The sequence below is a fragment of the Spea bombifrons genome, chromosome 2, assembly GCF_027358695.1.
Source record: "Spea bombifrons isolate aSpeBom1 chromosome 2, aSpeBom1.2.pri, whole genome shotgun sequence".
Classification (NCBI taxonomy): domain Eukaryota; kingdom Metazoa; phylum Chordata; class Amphibia; order Anura; family Pelobatidae; genus Spea; species Spea bombifrons.
This window is the reverse complement of record NC_071088.1, coordinates 45,965,515-45,985,610: the sequence shown is the minus strand read 5'-3', so window position 1 is coordinate 45,985,610 and position 20,096 is coordinate 45,965,515. Positions and strand designations below refer to the sequence as shown.

General features: G+C 40.1%; 1 protein-coding gene across 1 annotated transcript; it reads right to left on the bottom strand.

Annotated features, from left to right (window-relative positions):
* Positions 1–5,890: 5,890 nt before the first annotated feature.
* SLC16A1 (solute carrier family 16 member 1) lies at positions 5,891–18,311 on the bottom strand. Its single transcript, XM_053457741.1, has 5 exons — positions 18,197–18,311; positions 10,964–11,207; positions 8,335–8,478; positions 6,837–7,694; positions 5,891–6,315 (listed from the first exon to the last, which is right to left on the bottom strand). The coding sequence occupies exons 2-5, from the start codon at positions 11,178–11,180 to the stop codon at positions 6,062–6,064; spliced, it is 1,473 nt and encodes a 490-aa protein (XP_053313716.1). The 5' UTR covers positions 11,181–11,207; positions 18,197–18,311; the 3' UTR covers positions 5,891–6,061.
* Positions 18,312–20,096: the final 1,785 nt, after the last annotated feature.

Genomic DNA, 20,096 nt, shown 5'->3' with positions numbered 1-20,096 from the left:
TTTTAATCCTTTCTGCTAAGTAATAGAATACACAGCACTTGGACAGCTATATTGAAAAACCTTAGGAAGTAGCAACATACAAGTAAGTACAACTTCTTCTATACAAATAGCACACTGCTGGGACATAACTAGAAACCACGGAGCCCTGGGGCAAAAATTGCCCTGGGGCCCCCCAACTTCAACAGCTTGTCTGTGCCATCATTGCCCCCAAACAACTTGGCTGTGCCTTCTTTGACCCATCCAACATACAAGAAATTTAAACTTTACACACACTTACTCATACTCAGTAAACACACACTCCATCTCATCCCACTTACAAATACATGCTCACAAACACCTACACATACAAGAACACATGGATGCCCACAAACACACACGTACACTTCCTTGCTCACACACAGAAGTAGAATTTCATGCTTATACACACAAGTACACATCCGTGCTCACATACATACATGCACGCATATACATCCCACCCGCCCCCGCTTACCTCTCACCGCTCCTGCGCCTTCCTCTCCAGCTGCTCACAAAATGTGACCCCGATACACTTCTGTCTCCTCGTGCCGGTTAAAAAGAGTTTAGGAAGAGCCCTTCTGACTTTTCACAGATTTCTTCGATGGACTTCATTCCAAATAGTGTACCACATTCAAGCAGATAACTACGCCTATTGAAGTTCAGGTTTTTAGGTTATCTCACAAAGCAGTGCCAACTGAAATCAACAGATACACACGTGCTGAGAGACCTAAATTTTTAGTTTGCAAGTTTAGGCAGAACCTTGCCAGAGTTAAAAGTTCACCTAATGAATGCTGAGATATGTGAATGTGGTAGAACCAGCAATATGTTCTCAATTTCCCAGGGCCATCTTTAACGTGGGGCAAAAAGATCAGCTGCCACGGGCTCGGTCATTCCTGGGGGCCCATAGCAGCTGTCCCTTAAGCCCGCCGAAACTGAGGTCCGCTTCTATAGGAATGCATAGGTCTACTGCTTATCTCTGCGTTGCTCCCACTCTGCTCAGGGGATGCAGGACCTCAGCGGAGTCATGTCATGTTATGTTATGTTACGCCAAGTGACCCTTCTGCGTTCCAGTTTCCCCTGGGGAGTAAAAGACAAGTGGGACGACTCATCTGTGAATGAGTAAATGGATGAGTATTTGTGAATGAGTATATGTGAATGAGTAGCTTAAAGTCGCTCAGATCCTTACGCTTGCCCATTTTTTTACTGCTTCTAACACATCCACCTTGAGGACGAAATGCTCGCTTGTTGGCTAATATATCCCACTGACAGGTGCCATGATAACAAGGCTATCAGTCTATTATGTAACCAAACCCAATTGTAGTATATAGTAAGCAAATGTTTCTCTGAAAAAAACATTGTGTGCTACACAGCTCCTTGTATTTTGTGTTTAGGAATACAGACTTTGAACGACTATTACAAAGTTACCTTTATTTCTACACTGCACAACCCCTTTACTAAATAGTGATTCTGAGTCATGCTATTGGTGCTATGTGCACACCACAGTTACAATTGCCGATAGGTATTCACTCTCTCTACTTAGACTTAATGCACAGACTATAATAGAGACTATTGCACGTTACTCAATGATTATTGCTGAAACAGCATTCTGGACATGAATTCTAGGGGAATGTCTTCACACTGTAACAGCAGTTCTTAAAATCTAAAAGACATTTGCCCATTGATTGCCTGTCTACCTATTTCCAAATTTGCACATAAGCTTTGGATTATCAAATATTATCCAAGTACTCTATCCATTGAAGTCTGTTTACTTCCTGTACGGCCGAATCCCTTTATGAGCTTGGGATGTTTATTTTCCCTCGTTCCCCGAAGCTATGCATGCGTAGCAATAACCCTCCCTTTGCCCTTGAGCATCAGGGAAGCAAACTCATGCCATTTTTTATTTAGGTAAATGACCCGCGTGCGCAGGTCATTTGCATTACCAACTCTTGACAAGCAGCCATCACTGCTGGTTCTTGTGCATGTGCACACTCAAGCTTGCGCTCCCTATGCCTATGTTCTCATGATGGAACCGTCCATTGCAATAGAACGCTAGCCAGCTGAGCAGACCGGTGTATTATAAATCAAAAGGGGAAGAGGAAACAGCTCTGCAAAGCGTTTTATGCGGAATCCTTATAAAGCATGGACATTTTTAGAATGTTAAGCATCTAGCCATTTATAAAGTTTTGGAACCGTATGCCAGTTTACAAGCACTTTATTAAGCTCTTGCATTTTTTGCTAAAATAGTTCATATAAATGCATGAGTTTAATTGATGCTAAAGGTCCTTTTAAAATACCGTGTTCGGATTATTGAACGAAAAAAGAAAAAAAAAACCAGCAGAACTGGGCACTCAGTGGCACAGACCCACCCGAAAGTAAGTGTTCTACACTATTGCATTTGGCATCAAGCTTGGCCTTGAAACCTTAGGTCTAAAACAGAAGTCAGGACAGCCAGTGGTGTAGAAGTACACTGCTCTCTATGAAGGTCATTTTGCGTGTGGAAATAGACATCCTACATGCCTTTTGTTAAGGAGAACAGGCAGCGCAAGAAACAGAAGACTTAACTATGTAGGCTCCTGCACCAAGTCATACTGGGAACTCAAGACCAAAGTCACAAATGCAGGGCATGAAACAAGAATTATCCTGTTTTTATAGTAGACTATAATCCACTGCCAAGTCTGGTAGGTGTCAAGCAAACAAGAGAATCAATGGGAGCACTTTCAGGGCATACGCACAGCCACAGCATTCGCAGAGTTTACACCGGAGCAGCCCGGCAGTGTGCGTCATGTATTCAGTGGAAGAAATTACCTGCAGGGAAAATAGCTGGGGACAGACCGAGGGGAAAACGCACATGAGACCATGTAGCTTTGAATGCATTTAAGCACATATAAAATGTATGGAGCACCTCCCTTAACTAGCAAGGCTTCACAAATTAAAATCATTTTCATCATTTTAATTCGGGAATAGAGGGGGTTGGCTAATACGAGTTAGCAGCACTACCCCTTCATAAAAGGTGCTGTTCCACTTAAATTCAATTTACAAAAACATTAATATATTCATCTTATATAAGCATTTTTATTAAGTTGAACAGTACTTTTAAAGAGGCTGTGCCGCTTGTGCGGCCAATCTTACGGTTTGCAAAACATGCATATTGTTCCTAGCTGTGCATGCTTGGTTATGTGGAACTTGGAGTACAAAACATGAGGATTTTTTTAATGAGCACTCGAGGAAAGGAGACAAGTTGGAAGCTTGTTCTTGCTAAACAGCATGATTCAATTAAGGATACTCCCCCACAAAGCCGTCATGCACCAGGCATAAAAGATAAGCAATATGATGACTATAGTTTAAATCTTAGCCAACTGAAGTTGGTTTTAAGAAGCTTGAGTGTTACAATGGGCTGAGGTCACCTTCGAGGCTTCAATGATTGTATACTTATTTCTATTAACATTCAGTGTATGCCTTAATATTGTGCAATATAAACAGAACAAGGAGTATTAACACAACTGAAACAGAATTTTCTCTTGAAAGAACTTTGTAGTTTGTGTACCTGTACCATTGGCCCTCTCCTGCCTCTTTTTGGGCAAATCACTCAGCAGCTGCTTGCATCAGGAATAAGCCATCAAGGAAGGCTGGTGGCCATGGCATCTGATACCCACAACTATTTCCAACACAAGGCATGAGCCTTGGGGTAACTCCCCACCTGCATCAGCAAGAAGGCATGCGTCGCTCAGTGTGTCAAAGATCGCTGTTGCTTACACCGGCTTCTCACCCAGTAGGGCATCTACATTCATTGCACCTTGTCAATGACTTACAATTTATGGAGTATAATTTCTAGGTTCACACACAGTAACATCACATTTCATCAAAACAACTTTGCTACATCATTTAGATAAGGAGAGCCGTCAGCCCAACTCTAGTCGGCAGTATGGCTTTCTTGTGCATCTGTAATATAAAACAATGAATTCCATTTTATTATACACACTGTATTGTACTATAGTTGTTTACAACGCAAGGGGCCCCAATGTTTGGCAATGCCATAGTGTAGTGCAATTGTATTATCCCTTCAGATCCCCCCCCCCATCTTGAAATATTTTTATTGAAGGAAAATTCCATGAGAAAGAGTCATACTTGTGCATTCAAGTAAAATCAGTGTATTTGTATCCTTCAGCATCACAACAAGTAACAAAAATAAAATAAGTTTGTTTTTATTTGAAAATGTTACATACAGTACATCTTTTTCCAATGGCTCATGATAAATATTTAGACCCAAATTACTACCAATCAACCTGAAACAAATTGCAAGTCTCAGAGAGACAAGCTATTTCAGGGTCTAAACACATTAACCCCTGAATTAGGATGTCTAGTTCACCAATTCCACAATACAGAACTGTGGACACTAACAAATCTGAATGCTAGAGGGGGATGGGCATCACGCAGCGCTTAATCACTCAGTAGGTTAAACCTTCAAGGAGAGCCAATACAAACAAGCTGCTCATGACATACACCTTACACATTTCAAAACAGAGCAGTTAAGTGGCAAGCAAACTGTATGTACAGAGCAGGTGAAGGAAAGGAGAGATCAGCTCTTTGATCTGGTGCAAAAAAAATATGCCTAGTCTATTCCCCTATGGAACATAATGCACAAAAGCAAATGTTCATAATTCCATAAAACCAAAACAGAGGCACAAGCAGGTACGCATAAATAAAAACAGGTTACTGTTCATCTTAAACCTGTATGTAGGTACATATGGAACATTAAGAATGGAGGAGGACTGTAAAAACTACCTTACAGATAGAGTTACTTACTTTCAAGTGTAACTCAAGCGTTCTGGATAATATCCAGATAACAGGTCAATATATGGCAGTGTGGGAGAGTTCTTGTACAGAATCTTATGACAGAAGCCATTATAAGCCTCACGAGACCATGTCAAAGTGTTTTAAAAATATAAAAATCCTCCATAGGTGTGGGAGAATCACATCTAAGATGCTCTGTATTACCACATAATACAATTAACAGAGGATTGTAGGCATTGGTCAATAAGATGCCAAGGAGATTAAAGAGAAGGGCGTAGGTATTGCATATAAAAAGGTCAGTTGTGGTGCCAAGTATAACTATTAACTAGTCAGGGGGAACATATTATAGTTGCCACGCAACTGCATCGTTTGCAAGGAATGGGTGGTGGAAGCATGTAACATGGCTAGTAGCAAAAATAGCAGCGTTTATGGAACTATGACATTACTGCGTTGACTGAGACTTGTCTGTGCAAAATTGAATGATCCCAAAAATATATTTATGTGAAACCCGCCTTCTACTAATAAAAATACTTTCTACTTAAAAAATAGGCAGCAAAACAAAAAACAAATTACACACATGATCAGAAAAACTTGCATCTTCTCCACACCATACAAAGCATTTAAGTGTTACATACTATCGTGGTAGTGGCAGACATGATCCTTGGAAATGTATACTTACAAACCACATTTGGACCATTCAAAATAAATCGCATATATGCAGCTATTCATTATTTAAAATCACAAGGCATAGATCCCAAGATGACTTTTTGCAAAGCTTTGGGTGTGTGAATAAAGCAGACTACATCAGGTTGTTATTGAGTCCAGACTTGATATACTGTAGCAGCACTGATTTTCATCTGGTTAAAGTTATTGGAAGACCTAATCCAAGCATTGCCTATAAGGGTTAATTAAGTTTCACACTTGTTCCTTAGGAAGATAGAGGAGACACACACTATAAAGTCTTCCAGTCACTGAAGGAAAAAAGTGAATTTAAATAAAAGCAGATAAAAAACAGAAACACAGCATTAAGGCACCTCGTTTATATTATGAGCTATTAAAAAGGGACACAAAAAAAAAAAAAAAAAAAAAAAAATGCAAAGTACAGTTTCTATCTAATGAAATGTTTAACGGCTATCTAAAGTGTCAACAATGGGGGGGGGACCAAATAAAAACATGCTAAACGAGGGACTAACATGATAGTGTCATTTGCTGAAGTAACCCACACAGTCCAAGTTAAAAACCCAAGAAGAAAGTCTCATATGTGACTCTCATCTTCTTTCAAGACCTCATCAGAATTTTGAGGAAGGACAGAAAGTTCGTTATTTGATTTGTGCTCAGAATCGGCATTAGCTTCCTGGCTTTTTTTCTTGTCTTCTGCTTTCTGCTCTTTCGCCACAAGTCTGTAGTGAATTGTCATCCCGATGAAGAGGTAGACTGAAGCGACGATCAGTACAATCCCACAAGCTTGATACGTATACTTGTAGTCGCCATACATGTCATTTAATTTACCTACAATTGCATTAAAAAGAAAAAAAATTCAGTCTTTCAACTCGTATACATTTGTGGAATTTTTAAAATCTCACAGCAGGAATTATAGGAATGGGTGGATTAATTCAATTTATAATTGATAAAACATTTAAGTTATTCAACTACAGCCTTTTTCAGAGATGTACCTGAACTCGACAATCCATATACTAGAGTTTTTCTTGCCCTTGCTGCTCATCAATCTCTAAGATAATCATTTAAGATAAATCAAAGCACACTAACCGATAGATCATTTGAAATTCTATTAGGCCAGAGAAGGAAATACCCACTACAATCTTGGTCTATTTTTAGGTCTGTATGTAAAATTATGTTATGCACTATATGACAAAATGATTGTCTATGTGACCTAGTCAGTTAGTAACCTAGTAGTTCTAAGCTAAACACTAGTGTTATCAAGTTTATATTGAGCCATTCATACCTGTGTGTATGTGTAAAATAATAAAATTACACAAAAAACAAAACAAAAACAGACAAGGTTACATTACCTAGCAGCGGTGGACCCAGCAGCACAGGGCAGCATTCGACAATGGTCACCAATCCAACAGCACTGGAGAATCTCTGGGCTCCGACCAGATCCATCAAGGTTTCAAAGAGAACAGAGCTGAGCCAGCCAAAGGCAAAGCCAAAGAACCCAGCATAAATGCAAAAGCCAACATATGAGGTTGACAGAGGAGCCAATAGATGGCAAACTCCATTGTACAGCACCGATACTGCGAAGAAATACTGAATTTTTGGCCTTACCCATTTGGTGTTTGCAACCATGCCCATGGACGGCCTTGCAACCATATCAACAAAGGCAAGGATGGAAAGCAAGAAGGCTGCCGACTCATTGGAAATGCCCTTGCTCTTTGCATAATTACTAAGGAAGACTAAAGGGGCAAAAAGTCCAAAGAACATAATCATGTGCCCAGATAAGTATATTAAGAAGCCTCGATGAAGGAAAAGAGTTAAATCTAAGAATCTGTTGATCGTCTGGAAGAATGTTGGCTTTGTTTTTGCCTTGCCTTGAATAAGGTCTTTGTTTGCATCCCCATCTTCTTTAGAGGTACATTTTCCAGCTTCTTCCAAAACCTCTTTGGTCACTTTCTTTTTTGGATCAGGTTTTGGCCCTATAGGGCGCATCAAGGACCCAGCAACACAGCAATTTAGCAAGAGTCCCCCAAGGATCAAAAAGCTTCCTCTCCAGCCAAATATGCTATAGAAGTACTGATTCAGGGGAGCCAATGTGGACAGAAATACAGGGCTACCTGCCATAGCCAGTCCATTTGCAATCGGTCTTTTTTTAAAGAAATATTTGCCAATCATTGTCAAGGCTGGGTTTAAGTTGAAGGCAAGTCCAAACCCTATTTTAAGAAAAGAAAAAATTACATGTATGCATTTAAAAGGGTTTCATAAGTCATGAATGGACATGTTTTAAATTGGAGCCTTTTCTTCATCTTTTTAAAAATCATAAATGCAGGTAAAGTATTTCTAAACTCTTTCTGGAAACTAACGGCAAGCTCTCAGGGAAAGGGTCAAATGCGTTCTATGTACTCTATGTATATGGCATGCATGAGATGCGATTATCAGAACAGATCTTCCTGCACATTGTACACTTGCCTCCAGTCAGCTCCAGAACTGGCTCTGTAAAGCCTGCTGAGACCAAAGTGCACATGTGTGGAAAGTTCTGCAATTTTAATGGGAACACTTTTGCTGCTTGAAGCAGCCAATCAGTGGCAAAAGCAAACAGATCATAGAGAGCTGCTGTTGCAGCAACAAGGCAGCTTCTTCTGCGTTCCCCCCCCCCTTGATTTAAGAAGAACAGATATTAAAGAACAGAGTGCTTTAATATGCATTCTTCTATGGTGGAATTGTCAGGGACATTATATTGTTCCTTTCAGCCAATTGCATCCTATAAAATGATGAAACCAAGATATCAGCGAGTCATGTGAAGAGGTTTTATGTAACCATAACATGACTTACTAGGAAATTAAATTAACTTACCTCCAATGACACCGATGCAGAAGTACAACTCTGTCACAGTGTTACAGAAGGAGGCTGCAATTAATCCAGTTCCAGCAAGACAGCCACCACCTATCATGATAGGTCGACTTCCATACTTGTTGACCAAGACACTGCTTATAGGACCTAGGGAGAAAGAAAAGAATTTGAGACTGTAGTGTTGGTGGACTTACAAATACAGTCATCTATTTGGCGAGTGTAAGTGTAAGAAACTTTTTTCATATATTGAGTGTTAAAGTACAAAGAGTCATCTTCAAATATCTTCCATATTATCAAGAACAGGGCTTTTAAGCGACTGCCAACATCAAAATTCACACCATGCCGTTTCTAATATACACCGGAAGTATACAAGTGAACCAAACATTTTTTTAGATCACACATAAGCTTGTTGTTTTTCTTCAATTACAGATGGAAATGCACATTTTTCACAGGGAGACTTAACGCTTTACACCAAGTCTGCAAACAGGTTCAAATAAACACCGTTGCCTGATGTTCATGGAGCACCACTATGATTCTTAGACAAATATTAACTCATTTATAGACTCTTTTGCATGGTGCCTTCTAAAGTGCATTTGTTTCCGTACGAATGCATTTTACCGTTTTGTCCAAATAAGTGCAACATCAGGCCAAAGAAACAAAAAGGAAAGTTTTTGTTCAGTCATTCCATCGCTGCTGCTGACATTTTAACTACACTAAGAAGAGAGCCTACATAGGAGCACAACCGGCAGTGCATCAGTTCATTTCACCGTGACGCTGTTTGGCTGCATCTGAGCATTTTACAGAGAGAGATTGTTCTGTGTGAGACTTTGTGAGCCTCAGATAGAGATATTATAATATATAAAAATATCTTTAGAAAAGCCGTTTGTCTTGTAGGCCAAGATGCCGATTTCCTATGCAAGAAATAGTACTTTAGTCTGAGTTTTGTGTGGGGCTTTGGATTGCATTCAATGGATAGGACTCATACCTGAAGAACTCTTTGTATTCCCTTTTAAGGCAATTGTCAAAGGTTGTGTTTCACAGCTGCTGTGACACTCTACTATTCATTAGTATGGAGAACATAGAGCTTTGTTATCTTTAAAGCAGCCTTCTAAAGATCTCCCACAGCAGTAAAAGCAACAGTCTGTTAATCATGCACAGTTAACAAAACAGCTCAGCATAATCAGTGGCAACTCAGGTCAGACAGATAATCAGAGTTTGAGGTCTGATTTCAACCCAATAGCTTTCCATCTGACAGGAGCTGAACTGTGCAGTTTTGTCCACGGGGCGGGAAAGCCCGTGTCTACACAGCTAGTCATGGACTGGGACCAATACCACTAAAGCAGCATGAACTTGCCTAACAAAGGAAAGGGATCAACAACTGATGCTTATTTTCCTAGTACGATATGATTAATAAAAGGCGAAATAATACCAGGCTTCACTGACCACTTCTTTACAGGTATAATATGAATAGCAACACTTTGTCAATACACACTTCTCTTAGCCATGGCCAATAAACTCACTTTGCTTTCAAATTAAGCACTTATGAAAAGGTACGTGCCAAGGTCAATTGCTGGAAGAAGGTGAGAAAGTTATTTTAACTTACTGACCAGGGGATATCCATCAATGGGAGACAACTAAAAATCTTGCCAAGCAGAGAACTTGATGGTCTGGTGTGGACAACAACTTTGTAGATTATAAATTTACCAGTAAAAAAAAGTGTGCAATGATTTACTTTTGAAACATTTAGCAAGGATGGAATTGTAGCACCGCCAAAACCAGTTTACATCTACAAACACCACCCTACAGAAGGCTAGAGAACCCACCATGTTCTTTATGGCTCGAGTCTTCCTACTCCACAGCATTGTTTCACATTAAAGTGCTCAGCTGCAAGCATAGTAAAACTTAGTGATCCTGAAGAAGGGCGACAGAGTCCTATAAATAAGGCTATATTCACATGATAAACAGGCAACTGGTGTGCATCACAGATTCCTGCATTGCACAAAAAAAAAAATCCTGAAATAGTGGCTGCAAGACATTAATTTAAAAAGGGCCAGCCATTCACTTTGCTGAAAAGATCAGTACAGCAAGCCATTTGTTACACTAACGTTGCCTGCACAAAGTAATACTGCTCTTACCTTTATCTCATGTTGCCATCTGACATCACTGTACAGGGATGGACAGTCAGGCCACGGCAAACGAGTTACCAGGGCATTACCCATGATGTTGGGTGGAACAAAGATCAGAATAACAGCCCATGCTGCTAGCATGGAAGTTTGTTACACAAGCTATGGGGCAATGTAGGCAAGATGAGAGGGCTTTAGAATCTCTCCAGTGTGTGCCAGAAGACACTCCATCAAGTGTCAAAGGAATTATGCAAAGTTAATAAAATGACAAAACTACTGTCCTAGAATAATTTGGCGAGAATGAAACTAATTTCCATGTACTCTTGCTTGGGTTACAATCTTTAAATTGTCATCTTCCGAAAATCGAGTGTTCGGGTATCCCTTAAATTTACTTTTACAAGCCATTTAATAAAATTCTACATAAACCTGGCATATGCAGGCTGATCTTGAAAACCAGATTAAGTCATAAGCTTTTAATATTAAAATGGTATACTAGCAACAAGGCTTACCTCCTGCATACATCACAGCCAGCATAATGGAAGATATCCAGGACACTTCACTACTTGTCGCTCCAAAGATCACTTCAATATCTTTGAAGAATACTGTGATTGATTTGGGGAATGCATAGGAGAAGCCAATGGACACAAATGCTCCTACAACTACCACCCAACCCCAGCCGCCTTCGGGTGGGGTGTAACCCACTGGACCTCCAATTGCAGGTGGCATTTTCTTGAGTTCTTGAAGACTCCTTTTCTGGGAGGAGGAAAAAAATAAGATAAAGGTTAGTTTTCTGGTGTGTTTTAAGTTTAGACACTGTAAAACAAACTTGTAGCATAAATCTTCCACCAGATTGAGTCAAGGACAAAATGCATTTCATAGCAAATCTCAATCATAATTATTAAATATAAAAGTTTACAAGTGAATATTTACTGGTGAAACTTTTTTCCTATAGGGTAGTCTTATATTAAGGCTTTTCCCCCAAATTAATATTCAAATGTATTTTCTTTTGGGGGGGGTCATCTTATAATCGAGCAAATACGGTATATGCATTCGTTGATCTATCTTCTACGTTCAGTGCAAGTATGAATTAATAGGACCATAGTTGCTTAACAGAATTAGAACAAAGTACTGTCACCACATAGGCCGCCACTTCTGAAGCACAAGTTCAAGGTCACTTCAGGGAAACCCAATTTAGAATACTGGAAAAAAAAAATGGCTGGATGGCACGGTGTCTCAACCATGTTTCCGAAGATCACATTACGTTGTCATGTGCTCTAAATGAGGCAGCAGTTATGTCATTGGTATTATAGGCGTCCTGATGATATTCAGGAGGTCATATACTAACAGGTTAAAAAGCAAGCTGCCATTACATAATTGCTCTACATTCTAAAAAGAAACAAAAAAAAGTCCTGACCGTGTATTTGGCAAGCATTTAGGGAGTAGAACACTTGACTATATAATAAAGACACTAGCAGACAGAGGAAAAAAGAAAGAAAAACCCACAAACACAGAGGGCCATGTTTGTCCAGTCGAACATTGTTCTAGTACAAAGTGCATAACTAGCTTTAAACAACACCCTGGGGAATAGATACAATGAATACTTAAAAGGAAAACACATGGTAACTTCACAAATGACAGGTACGCTTAAAATAGAAATAGCACAAGGAGTTTAGTCGAAAAGCATTTCAGAGTCTACAACGAGTGAGGTCTTGAACCATTTACTTAGGACAGAGAGAAGTAGCTTTTTGGCGCTGTTAAATGACACCACTGTTGCAGTGGTACGTGCCGGACGTGCACGGGGAGTAAAAAGCTGGCAGTTGAAGCCACAACTTCCTAAACAGAGAAAGCTGCATTCACATACACGACAGTCAGCAACAGACCGAGTATGAGCCACAGCAAGTATTCAGACACTAGGCAGAATGCCCAAGACGAGCCAATGATTTGATGTGTATCGTTGCTATTCAAGTTTGCTGTAATTAACTTGTAACTGCCAGTTATAGACGTAATAGACTCTAAAAGGGTAGCAAATTATTAGCCAACTTTCAACTAGCATGTTAGCGGGTTCATATGATGTGGCTAAATTTGTGAATGTGGGTTGTCCCATGCAAAGCACAATGTTCAAGACTTCTATATATGTTATGGCAAAGCTCAAAATGCAGATGCCTCTACACAGTGAAATACTCCAGCAGGATTGGCTGTATTATATAAACATAATATAAATGAGAGGTTTTGGTTATATGAATTGGCCAAAGCGTAATTAAAGCTCACCCGCCACGTCAAGGCACACTCAATAGGGCGAGAACCTACTCTCCCCCTCCTACAGAGTGGGCACACAAAGCCCAATTGAGAGTGTTCCTTGATGTGGCGGGTGAGCCTAATTATGCTTTGGCCAATTCATATAACCAAAACCTCTCAATTATGTTTATATATTTCTTGCCAACTTTATTAGGGTGAGAAGCGCAGACAGTATTTTGTTTTTTGTATACATTGTACAGCCAAGACACTGTATTTGCAGCATGCTCGCACTGTCTGGTAGGCCTCGTATTATACATTTGTATTATTTGAGCCTGTGGCTAGCTTAACGCACCAACATTTTTTCTTCTCGCCGTTTGCACATATTTGAGGTTGTTGGCTCCTCATCAGTCTGGTTGCAGCTTGCTGTCCAGGGGTTAATAGGGAGGAGGTTTAATTGCACCTCCCAATACATTAATAAGGTTTTGGTAGCAGTATAAACCGCTTTGTGTGCCCACTATGTAGGAGGTGAGAGTAGGTTCTTCACCCTATTGAAAGTGTGCCTTGATGTGGCAGATTGCCTGCTGCCATCTACTATGTTGGACTGTGTTCCCGGCATCCGACCCAACACTACTGGCCTGGACATGATACCTGGCAGAACTACTGCAGGCAGCTGCCAAGAGTGGTCACCATGTTTCTGTCCCACAACTGGATTCCTGCTTGACCTTTACAACTAGTGTTCAAACTGTACCAGTATGGATGGCAGGCATGCCATATACATAGGTCCCTTTGGCAAGATGGGCTTACCGATGTTTTAAAAGAGTACACTTAAAAAAAAAAATAGGTTTGCCAACTATGGGTGTTAATCAGTGCTCTTAACAGTCAGCAACAAAACTAAACAGTTAGCAAAAAAAAAACAAAAAAACCCCACACAATTAGTAACTAACTGTTTCATGAACCTGCAGGGAATTTGCAGAGTACGGGAACCTTGGTTAGCAATAAAGAACGGTACGTCCAGTTACCAAACCAGAAAAGCCATTGAGCCGGCAAATTTAGACCTAAAATAGAGTTTAAGCAAGGGTAGTCAATGGGGGGGACTTTTCTGATTAATAAAAGGATGTATGACAAACAACTTAATATTTTAGAGAGTAAGGTAATCCAAAACATTTTATTTTAAAGAGCTCCACAATCAAGAATAAGTGGGGAAAAAAACAAAAATGTATATGTAAATACTATTACAAAATAGTACAATATAGCCAATGGATTTAATACAAATTTTTTTTAAAAAAAAAGGCTGGATAGCTCCTGCATTTCTTCTGGCTGAAACAGGTTTTGGCTGGCACCCAAAAGAGCAGAGTAGAGGGGGAAACAATCTGTGTACTTGTTCAAGTCAACAGCAAGTCTTGTGACACGGACAGGTTTGTCAATAGCCAAACATAAATGCTAGTTATGTATAAAGTAGCTAATAAAGGGATGGGATATTTAAGGTAGGACAAAAGTGCAGTTGGAGCTGCATGCTCAGCTTATTTCACAGAACCGCTGCAAGTCAGCAAATGGAAAGGAAGGACAAAGAATAACAGGCAGAGTTAAGAGGTCACACATTTTTAAAGTACATTGTGAGAAAAGACCACTCATTTTACTTATAAGTATGCCTGAAGACCCTAAGGGTCAATAGGCATTTTAAACAAACAAAAACAGATCTGTCCTCCCTAAACCCAAGCATAAAACACACACACACAAGTATTGTGACACTTGGGGAAAAAAAAGTTGGAAGCATACTGAGACATTTGGACAATGCTATACTTTTTGGAAACAGTTTGAGGAGGCCCTTATAATATTATATTCCAGAATGACTATGCCCCAGTGCACAAAACAAGTTCCATAAAGAAACAATTGGATGAGTTTGGTGTGGAAGAACTTGACTGACCAGCAGAGCCCTGACCTCAACCCCATTGAAACACCTTTGGGATGAACTAGAACAGCTATCGCGAGCCAGGCCTTCTCGTCCAACATCAGTGCCTGACCTCACAAATGCCCTGCTGGATGAATTATAATTTGTTTTATATAGCGCCATCATATTCCATAGCAGTGTCCAACGGGTAGACATAAGATGAGAAGTAGTATAACACTTTGACTTACAGAACAAGCGAGCAGGGTGCTGCTCCAATAGCCTTGCAATCTAGAAGGCAAAAATTGCCACAGAAACACTCCAAGATCTTGTGGAAAGCCTTCCCAGAACAGGGAAGTGAGGACCAACTACATATTAATGTATATATTTAGAATGTCGTGTCACAAAAGTCCCTGTTGGAGTAACGGTCAGGTGTCCCAATACTTTTCTCCATGTAGTGTCACACACACACTTATGTTAACCAGCAACGATAGTAACTGCAGCTGTACTGTTAGACTGTTACAAAGATTGTTTCCAGAGGATCACTAAACAGCCCCTTGTTTAAATGTAAAACATGTCTTATCTTTTAGAAACATTACACCAACGGACAACGTCACCAAGGTACTTTTTTTCTAGCCACTGATAAACTATACACTGCATGTGTATAGACACAAGATATACAAAGCAAACCAAAACTAATTTTATTGAGATTACTTTCCGATTTAACACTCTTCACCTGTCAAGCAATTCTAAGTAAATAAATACAGCTTTGCTATAGTATTTTGGAATGTACTCAGACTCAGGTTAACAGTTCCAACAAGGTGAAGGGGGGGGGACACAAAAAAAAAAAAAATTGCCTTCTTATATTGATGGAGAAACCAGCACTGGCACTTCATAGCGACTTGTGACGTAAAAACATCTTTCCCTTTAAGCCAAGAGGTATAACCCACAAAGGTTTCCAGAAGTCAGAGTTAATAATGATACAGCTGGATTCATTATTGCTAGACTATTGGTCAACCCAACATGAGCGTTAATATTGGTATTGTCCTTTTTGAAGAAGGCCCAAATAAGAGTTGGCTAATTAAGCCAAGCACTCTTGCCTTCTGAAAGCCATTGACAGGGCCTTTACTGCAGTTACCCTATCTGGTCATGCAGCTTGATGCAGACATCAGTTTCAAAGCAGACTTATCTACCTTAGACTCCTTAGAGGAGCTCCACATGTTAAAATGGCCACTTTACATGCAGTACAAAAGCAATTCTGAGGTAAAAGGAAATGAAAGGACACCCTTCCAGTCTGCTGGCAATAACACTGAAGACGCTTCAGGATTCCAAGAAAAAAAAAAAAAAAAAATATTCATCATGATGGTACGTTCCCTCCCCTCTATACCATCAGCATGACTTTGGAAAAATTGCAGTCTCCAGATGATTTGAAAGCTTGGGGCGAAGAAGTCTCCACTGGCTGGTCACATTTCTGGTCTGCTTAACAATTATTGAAAGGGCGGCTACAATAGAATTAACTGTTGCTAAAGCAGTTAGCAGTATGCATTATAATGGACTCACGAAATCAGGTCTTGCATGTGATACAAATGGAAAGCATTTCAGGAATCTAGGACAATATAGTCAATCAACAAGGTGACTCGAGACTCTGTCCTAAACAGCAGGAGGCCACTGTCAAGGTTACCCCTAAACATATAATAGCGTAGCACGGGTAGTTTGCAATTCGGCTGCCAATTTAGCAAATGAATAGGAACCTACTTTAAAAGTAGTGTTAATAGTATGCATGCTGGTGCTTTTTAAATGTTTATTAACGTTACAGCTCAGACATATTACAGGAAGCACCAACTGTACATCACAGGAACAAGGGGAACCCAAATAATAACCCTTTCCGCTTCAGAAGATGCGGGGTGTTACGTACATTTTGCAAACTTGGGCCACGGATCAGATAAAAAAAAATTGCTGCCTCCTGCATGAGAAACATGACGCAACACATGTATTCGGCATAGAAAGAGTGTGAGTCACACATCCTTACAGTTTACTTCTTAAATAGTAATGGAAAGAAGTGGCCGGATAAAACAGGTTTATCAGACACTGTGTCACACACCATAGACAGTGTTGCCATGTTACCTGGATGCTGTTCCATAATGCAGTGATGCAGTAACACGTACACACCAATTCAATGAAATGCTCGTGGTGGGGGGGGGGGTAAATCTTACGTTTGCCTGATAACCAACAAGTTTCTTTTATGCTCTGGAGGGACAGTTTAAGGATTTCTCAGTACCCAGCAGTACAGGCATGCTGGTTTCCATTACAGAACAGAAGCACCAAAGCGTCAGACTAAACCAATCAGCCCAGGAAAAGCTGTATGTGTAATTTTTTTTTAGTGATGTTTCACAGATGCACTTAGAACTTTACAGTGTAACGGGAGGGGGAGAAAAAAAAAAAACAGGCACGTGGGTAATTGCCAGACTGATATTTCTATGAACGCTCAGCATAGGTTGATGACCTTCCGAGATAAAGATGCTCGCGATTGTAACATGTTAAGTTTCTGAAGCTTATCAACAAATTCCAAAACCATTTAGCCATTGGAACACTACATTCAGAGATCTATATATAAATCTAAATTTCTACGATATTAGATCAAGACGGATTTCAAGGTCAAGTGAGCCCATTTTAACACTGTATTAGGCTGCGCTCATTAACAGTTTAATCAAAGAGAAGTCCAAACCAGCAACATAATACATCCCCTTGAAGACTTTGTTTATTGCCCATATCAGACAGACCTTTTAAAACTGAAGTAATGTCTGAACACTATATATAATGAATAGATAGAGCCCATCAAAACAACTCCTTCAGAGCCAGAAGTTGGAAACTAAGGAGTAAATGGAAACATGTGGGGCATTTACACAGGCTGTTATATCACTGAATACGCTTACTATGGACATCTGCTCTACCACGGGGGGGGATAAGGTAAGGGCTACAAATCAAGGCAAACTATTCTAGATCAGCCATTAGAGATTACAGGACGCCCCCTCCCCAAAAAAAAAAAAAAAAAATTGTACAGCGCTGCGGAATATGATGGCGCTATATAAAAAAAAAAAAAAATCACACGAGATGCATGTTTAAGAGCTTCAGCACTGATCAGCCCAAAATGTACTGATAGATGTGACATACTTCCTACTCCACTGTTGCAAATGCGCCTTATGGGAGCCGGGCAGACCTAAAAACACATACTGAATGGTGAAATACAGTGAACCATCACTAGTACCCATCCATGTTGCATTAAGGTACTCGCTACACACGTGATACACGCCAGGTAATCAGGATAGATCTCTGAAGTACGCAACTCCTGTAACAAAGCTTACAGGGTTAAAAGAGCCGCTTACACAGCGTAAACGGCACCCATTCACCCACACGATTTAAAGAGCGGGGGAGAGCGAATTAAAGCCCCGGCTTCCTATGGTGAATAAATTACATCACATTCTCAAGCAAAAACGTGGGCTCGTCTCACACGTGGCGCTCAGCAACCCCTACATGTCCTCCAAGAACGGTGGATCCCAACATATGCCGCGCATTACCAGATCCGCTCTAATCTCCTCAAACAAAGATAGCGAAAACCTCTTACCAAAGAAAGCTTCACAGACGAACCCTTAGCAACCGGCCGCGATACCACCAGTTCCGCTCAGCCCCCGGGCTGAAAAACCACAATGACTCCACTCCAACCCACCTCTGGTTACAACGTATCACCGGCCAGCCTCGCCCACAGGAGGCGGAGATACAGACTACAGCTGGCCCCTCTGAACGTGACTTATTCACGTCACAGGCTATTTTATACTCACCGGGCATGCGCAGTCCTTCCATCTGGGATACATAACTCAGAACCTCTTGTTAATAATTTAGAGCGGTATGTGTGGCGAGTTATGAGGGCGCTGCCAATTCTTACGGTTTTTGGTTTTTCAGAAACCGAAATAAATGTTCAATAAGAATGCATATAAGTGTTAAAAAGATTATTATGGCTATGGTTATTCCTGCCAAATGTCCGTGTGAAGAAGCTCACAGTGTTTGCTGGGTATAAATGCGTCACATTGTATTATCAAAATCATAATAAAATGCCTAAGAACAAGGGAAATTGGTCTAAGTATGTGCTTAGGGCACCAATTAGCCCCTTTTACAGGAATAATGTAGCAGTCACCTCAAAATTAATTGCTATATCTACATCCTATGTTTAAAAAAATAACTCAGTGATTAAGTATTGTGCCACTTAATTATATAAAAGTATTATTCGTATTCTTTTAATCTAGATAGGCACTATAAATCTTACAGTTTAGAACCGACCCTCTATCTAAGGGTGATGCTCAATAAAATACATTTTTTAAATTCCATTGGCTGTAGTAAATGTGTTTTATGGTATTAAAAGCTTTGAGGTAAAATCTGAAATTGCAGAATACTTTAATACCAGCCATCATATGCACTTTAATTCATGTAATAGATTAATGGTCCTTGTTAATTGTTATGTGTCCTTGACGATGCATTAAAGAATTCTACAGAATGCCACATAATGCATACATGGCCGAACACGTGTCCCGCAGCCTGCAAACATGTGGTGTACTCACTACCAGTTAGCTCCGGTGCATAAGCACCAGTCAGAGCCATCAAGTGCTCCTATTGATTGGGCGTATAGACATGTATATACATTGAAACACTATAGTTTTACTGCAGTCCAAAGGAGCAAGAGAAGATACTCACACAGGGACTTAAATATCAGAACAGGGGTTTGCAGGAGAGATGAACATTTGAACTGTCTCGTAGTACTACACTTTATAAATGGCTAACCATAATGAACTTCTCTTACAAGAAGAGCTTGGTTGGTCTTGTTAAATGGCCTGAGCATTCAAAATATTAATCATCGAGTGAACTATGCATAATGCAAGGGTATTTGCTGGGAAAATCGGGATAGATGTTAAAAGTGGATAGTGAAGTCTATAAATTGAAATTGCAACTCATTCTTTAGTGAATAAACCATGCAGTTTCAATATGACTTAGTGGTGTAAAACAGATCACTACGCCACTAGGATCACATGAAAAATCTTGTATGTTTCTTCAGAAAACCCTGCTTAAGTGTAGGGTGCACCTTGTCATTGAACTGCTCAGACCAGGTCTGTGAAAGACCAGCCAGACATGGGAAGATGATGGTGTTAACACTAACTAGTCCTCTTGTTAACCAGTCACACTCTCCTTGCAGGACACATTTTTACAAACAGTTCACCATCCCGCTCAGGTGACCACACTGGCATTGTTTTTCAGGACACTTAATTTTCACGTATTGCTTACCAGAAGAGTTAAAATACTGCAGTATTGGAGATGTATAACTGGGTAATTGATTAGTTATCCATCCCATATACAGCAGGGCAGTAGATTACATGTGCTGGTCAACAATATATAAAAATTAAATGTGTCCTGGAAAGCATAGCTGATGTGCTCACCCTACCTAAAACCCCAAATGAACTCAATGCCATCACATATTT